The 6,542-nt window shown below is 37.5% G+C and overlaps 1 protein-coding gene across 1 annotated transcript; it reads left to right on the plus strand.

The window, feature by feature from the left end:
* The first annotated feature begins 1,480 nt into the window (after nt 1–1,480).
* Nucleotides 1,481–5,631, plus strand: cdkn2c (cyclin dependent kinase inhibitor 2C). Its single transcript, XM_033028572.1, has 2 exons — nt 1,481–2,008; nt 4,317–5,631. Exons 1-2 carry the CDS (start codon nt 1,871–1,873, stop codon nt 4,662–4,664), a joined length of 486 nt encoding a protein of 161 aa, XP_032884463.1. The 5' UTR covers nt 1,481–1,870; the 3' UTR covers nt 4,665–5,631.
* Nucleotides 5,632–6,542: the final 911 nt, after the last annotated feature.

Raw genomic sequence — 6,542 nt, forward strand, 5'->3', positions numbered from 1 at the left:
AGGAACTGCAGATTCTGGTTACAAACGACAGTGAGTGCTGGATAGCGCTTATCCATGTTCTCCCGAGATGCTGCCTGGCCCGCTGAGCTGCTCCAGCACTCTGCCTCCGGGATATTAAGAAAGATACTTGAAGATAAGGCAAGTTTAAAAAAAATCAGAGACTGCTGTATGACGTCTCCATGATGTGATGTGGAAGCTGATAATATTTGACATAACATAACCATCTATTGATCTGCTTGAGCTACATTAGCGAATCCATCTCCAGGGATTTGGTGCCGATGTTCTGGGTCCGCTCTGATACTGGCCACGTCGTGTTTCATCTAACTTTTAAGATATAACACTCACAATTTATTTTTAAAGTAGTGTTTTGTTTTAATGTTAAATGCTTGTGGCTTCACATCAGCCTGTGCCTGCTACATATAGATCGCGATTTGCAGGATGCCACATTGAATAATAATCAAGTTCCCTAACCCTTCAGTCGCGGCCGTATGGAGCGGGTGGTGGCCGTGTGTAGGGGATAGCATGGACCACGTCCATTTAGACAACCTGTCAGTCCGAGCAGACCATGTCCAACAAAAGATGGCACCTGGATCAAAGAAGGTGCGCCTTGGACAGGTAGCCAAAAACACGGCAACTTTTACTGGAGCCGTACAACCTAGCCGCACCCATGTAAACGCTCGGCTTCAGAAGTGAAAAGCCCCAACACCCCCGAGCTCCGAGAGAGCAGCAAAAACCTTTAGTTTGACCTTTGCGTACAAAATGCAAATCAGTAGATTAATAAATGGAGTGGGAATGGGGATTGGCTCATTCGAGTTACTTTGCACAATTTTAAATTCCTCCGCGTCCGTTACTGGCATTGCATCAGTGAGAAATATAACGGATTGCTTGGCGGAGATGAAGGTGCGAGCGGAGCGCCGCTCTGTTCTGCGCTCCCGCCGGCTCCCAGCCTTACACCGCAGCTGCTGCTTCCGTTGCGACGCAGTGTGGGCGGCACTCGCTGCGCCCGGGGAGCGCTCATTTTTAAAATTTGATGATGTCAATAAGTTTTTTTCCCCGCAAAACAGTAATCGGAGATCAGCACTTACGGAACCGCTAGTTTTTCTCATAAGGCTGGACGGGAGGGCGGTTCGCGGCGGCACCGGATCGAAGGGCGACTCTCGCCGGTCAGCGCTTGCACTTTTCGCCGAGGCTGCAAACGAGTTCTGCATTTGAAATACGAGCACGGAATGGCAATGAGCTGCCTTCCCTGCCCGCGGCTGCAGATGTCAAAGCTGGCGGACTCGGTGTCTTCTGAAAGCGGCGGCTTTGTGGCATTTTTGTGGAATCTCATTTGACAGAAAGCGGAGGTGGAGAACTCGCCCCCCAAAGCCCGCGGTCCCGAGACAAGCCCGAGTCCGCTGCCCGCCGCAGCCTTTCCTCACACTGGAGCAGCAGTTGCAAAATGGGCGGGAAAACGGCGAAATATTCAAATATTGTATCTGTGCCGGGGTTACAGTAACTGATTCAACTGGTATCTGCGCTGATGTTATTTCGCAATATTTCACAACTGTGGAGGTGAAATACTAGATTTTCCACACGGCGACTGGCAAGGTTAATCGCATTTTGATATTTTATTAACGTCTCTGAAATAACATAGGACGAATTACTGGAAAATGTTAACTTTGAGATAGCTGCCTATCCTTGTGCTGGCATCACGTGTATTATATTGATGAGAGAAAGGGGGCGGATCGGGCAACGTCATTACAAGGGATCGCACATCAATTACTGGAAGGTTAGTAAATAGTATTCACGGAGCGGGGCCGGATTCCTCGTCTCACCATACCTGCTGGCGTTGGAGCCTTTGGGATTTCGACTTTTTGCAGTGTGAAGAATGGAAACAACTGATGGGTCAGTCGGTGACAAATTAACCAGCGCCGCAGCCAAGGGAGACTCGAAAGAAGTTAATAGTTTGCTGGAAAACGGGGTGCAAGCAGACGCGATCAATAAGTTTGGCAGAACTGCTCTCCAGGTTCGTGTTACTGTTCCTATCTTCTTTACTGCGCACTACACTTCCATTCATGAGAAACAAATGCGTGCTGCGTTCCTAGCATTATATTTTTTTAAACAACGTCCATTAGATTTTGTGTCAGTGTGGTCCAGACGGCAGTAAATACAGCAATGACGCATTGCTGAAATAGCTACAAGATATTTGGAAGGTGGGGGGAAACCAAACGCATTTGCTGCGATGACAATACAATCTGATCATTGAATTATCGTCAAACTATAAAAGTTCCCCAATTTTAAATGTGAAATTCCAAAGTAATAAAGTCGCAATTTTAATTTTATGATGCCAGCAATCACATCGTCTCGAAAGATACTTGCATATATTCAAACTATTATTCAACAGTATTGATTTTATTACGTCGGATATACCAGACTAATAACTGCTTTTCTATCAGTATCACGGCTGCTCTTAAGCGCAGATTGTCGAATAGAAAATGTTTGAGTTTTGCAACGTGGACTCTCACCAACAGCACCTTTATTTATTTGTAGACGACATCAGTTAGTTGCAACTAACCTATATTTCCCAGGTTATCATGGTTAATTTATCTGTTTTCAAGTACTGTAACTGCAGCATAGGCAAAAATACAACACTGTAGATGCGATTGTGATGCGGAGCTTTTTGAACATAAATAACACCTTTCTCATATCATCGAAAAAATGATTTTTGCAATAAGTTATAAGTAAGTACATTTTAGCGATTACATTTTAGCCTCTGTTGTAGTGTAATGAAGTGCCGTCGACTTTATAGCATGATAAATATTTAGAAATGTGAAGGCAGTTTATTTTTACGTTAGAATGCACAGTATGCAAAAAAATCGCTTTCCAGATCTCCATCTACCTCTATAAAGTAACACATTTTGTATTTCCATAACACTAACAGGCATTTTAGTCACTGAGGGCAGTGTTAAATAATCTACACCAATATAAAAGATTGAAGGATTTCTCCCCCAAAATTCCAAGCATTTTAGGCATCAGTATTGTTTATATTTTCAATATTAAGATCCATAGTAAATTCAACTTATGTTACTTTACATAAAATATTTAACTAACCTTCAATAAGCCACAATGTTTTGCTTGAATCAAAAATATATTTTATATCATGATTTTGCATTGAGTTAGTTCCATTATAAACAAAATATGCTTACATGCAGCTTTGATCTTCAATTTGTTAGTCCAATACGTTACAATTAAAAACAGTCAAAAAACACTTTGAGCTGTCTTCATAGCTTTCAAGGTGATGAGATCTTCCCCCTTCTAAAAAATGAAATTCAACAGCAATAAAGTTTGTACCTTCAGTTGCATGATAATAATGAACCATATTTTTCATTTAATTTAAGACGCCCGATTACCCCATGTGACATTTCATTTTAAATAGAATTGTAATATTTCAAACCAATCATTGTAAAATTAAATCCGTAAAAATAAAATTGTGCCTCTAACATTATTTTGTCAACACTTGTAAAATTACAGTAAAGGACCGGGATTAGAGTCACAGTTAATATATTTTGTATTGTTCATATTTAAACTATTATGTAATAACGTTTATTGTCCCAGCTTCTAATTCTATTCTACATCGCAACAGTCTAGAAGTCGTGGTATACTCATATTTTAAAACAACTTGCCTTTTGAATAATATCATGGTTATTTGTTTACCCTTTTTCTGTTCACTTTCTACATACACAAACCTAAATGTAATGAACTTAAGAGCTAATGGTGTGTTTATATATCACTGTTTTTCTTCTTGAAACACTTGTTAACAAGTCCTGTTTTAACTATGTGGACATAATATCAAAGCTATAACAACATTTTCTAATTGAAATTGTCAAAGAATTGCTGTAATTGCAGATAATTACATTTGATATGTTTAAAAAAAACACTTTGATTTATCTTTGTGGTCATGGGGAATATTTTCTTTTGAAATATGTTCAGAAAAAAGATGGACATAACGTTGTTCAATATTTCATTATTAAACAAATTTTGTAAAGAAGTGTCAGCACAAACTTTCTTAAATCAGAATTAGTTTGAAGTGTTGAAGCTGGACTATGCGAATCTGGAGGATTTTCTGTTATTCATACAGTGAAAATGATAAAATAACATTAAAAACGGATGATTGTCACTAACTTTATGTTAGTTTATAGACTTATGCCTGCACTAAGATTTTATTGTTGCAGAGAGAATTCTCATCGCCATTAATCCTGTTATGTGCTATTTTTAGGTGTGCACTGTGGTACAATCTCACATTTTTAAAATAATTATTGCCCTCTAACTTCCAGGTCATGCAGATGGGCCATTCTATAATAGCCAAATCGTTGCTAAAAGCAGGAGCTAAACCAAACCAACAAGATCATGGGGGATTCACGCCAGCTCATGATGCGGCCAGGGAAGGCTTTCTGGACACTTTGAAAACCTTGGTGGACTTTGGAGCTAATGTTAATATTGAAAATTCTGAGGGCAATCTACCCATCCATCTTGCTGCACAAGAAGGTCACACCGACGTGGTTACATTTTTGGCAAAGGAATCAAACCTCACATTTAAAAACGAAAATGGACAGACTCCATATGAGCTAGCCCAGATATACAAGAGGACAGAGACTATGCAATGGATGGAACAAAATTTATAGGAAAAACAAAATAAGCAAGAGCAACCTTGTCATATTTATTTTATTTGTTGGCCACCACAGACATGAGTTCACTGATTTTCATTATTTGAAATTCCATTTTTTTAATACTTGTGGAGAGAGGATGTTGTTGCATTCATGCCTTTTTAAAATGATTCCATGTCATCATGCTAAATTTTATTTGTTGTAAATCAGTATTAATATAGAATCAGGTAAACTTTGTTGATGTTGTCTTTAATCATATGATAAAGTTTATTAATGTCAAGGTTTAACATGGCTAGTGTAGCTTTTGACTTAAAACAATCAAGCTAATGGGGAATAATTTATGATGGTTGCAGTAGGCAGATTATGCAAATGTCCTCTGCCTTCCTTCAGCTGTTGAAGGTTGGTCTCTTTGGAACATTGTGGTTTTCATATTTTCATAAATGATCACGTTTCTACATTGTTTTAAACGCTGAACACTGTGTTTGTTTCATTTATGTAGCTTTAATATTCATTGGATGGCCATTGAAGTATTGCTTGATATCATGAGTGAATGCAGAGAAATGTAGTTGTTAAACATTATTTAATGTACTTATTTTTGTTTAATGAAAATTAAATTATAAGCTTTCTATTTACTCAATGTAAATATTGCATTGCTTTCATGGCCTTGAATTGTATCAAGTATTGTCTTCATAAGTTATAAAAGATTAAACCGCTCTTTCGTTCCAATAAATACTTGTGAGTGTAAAGGTTATGTATTTTTAATGTTGTGAATGGAGTACCATTACCTGAATTAATTTATTTAATTACTGTGACAGATAACATAAAGCATTAAAATTTAATGAGACCTTGCTTCCTCTACAAATCCATATGTAGCGGGACATACATGCAATAAAATGATTTATAAAAGTTCTGAATAAGTTAGTAGAGGTTGTCTTTGAAAAGGATTTACGTATGGAATAAAAACATTTTGATTGACTTTTGGTAATTTAGTAACTGTCGAGTTACTTTATTTTGCATTTGATTCATATTGTTTTAATTGGTAAAATTATGTCGTGCAAGCTCAATGATGAACGGCAATCTCAAGAAAGAAACCACGGGTAATAAATGCTAATCTTTTCCACACCAAAACCTCACAATGCCTGGCATTGTAGTTTTAAAACATGGGTATTTTAAAACAAGTGATTTCACTTAATTACACCTTTGTCGAAAGTTAAAATGTTTTAAAACATCACATCAATTTTACGTATTTTAACGAAAATCCTGGAAGATTTAGTTTTACTAAAGTAGGACGGTATCGCTTATATACGCAACCCTCTAAACACATGATGGAAATGCTTGCCGAAGATAGGCTAATATGCCATTCAAGTATATGTATATGCACATAAACTATTCAACCAATATATGAATTGCGAAAAACTATATACGTAATATACAAGACAGTTAGAAGACAAACGTCCTTATCGCAATTTAATCAAAATACAAGCTCTTGCAGTTGCAACATTATATTATTTAAATCATGTCTATAAGAAAGCAAAATCGGAATTTCGCAGCAAATATAGGCGAAAGCGAAACTTTTAGCACCAAAAATTACTTGATAAATTAATTATCGCAAAGTATAAATGAAAGCGATACGAATGTGGTACGGTGCGTAACAATGTGAATAGGACATATTTACATGCCCACGGTGAAAGTGGAGATACTGTTGTAGGCCGACACTATTGCAAGATAAAACAAAGACATAATTAAGGACCATGTCTTGGTACATGCCTCGATTGTTTCAACGTATTATGTTAAAAGAATCTGGTGTCTTTATTGAAACAGCATTAGCCATAATTGTAAAATAAAAATCATCACATGTCTGAAGAAGCGTTTCGACCCGAAACGATGCCTATTTCC

The sequence above is a fragment of the Amblyraja radiata genome, chromosome 10 (assembly GCF_010909765.2).
Source record: "Amblyraja radiata isolate CabotCenter1 chromosome 10, sAmbRad1.1.pri, whole genome shotgun sequence".
In the NCBI taxonomy this organism is placed as follows: domain Eukaryota; kingdom Metazoa; phylum Chordata; class Chondrichthyes; order Rajiformes; family Rajidae; genus Amblyraja; species Amblyraja radiata.

Excerpts from the sequence above, each read along its gene's own strand:
- cdkn2c (XM_033028572.1), top strand. The coding sequence starts at position 1,871 with ATGGAAACAACTGATGGGTCAGTCGGTGACAAATTAACCAGCGCCGCA. Across the intron at positions 2,009-4,316 it reads TTGGCAGAACTGCTCTCCAG|GTCATGCAGATGGGCCATTC; the intron begins GTTCGTGTTACT and ends TCTAACTTCCAG.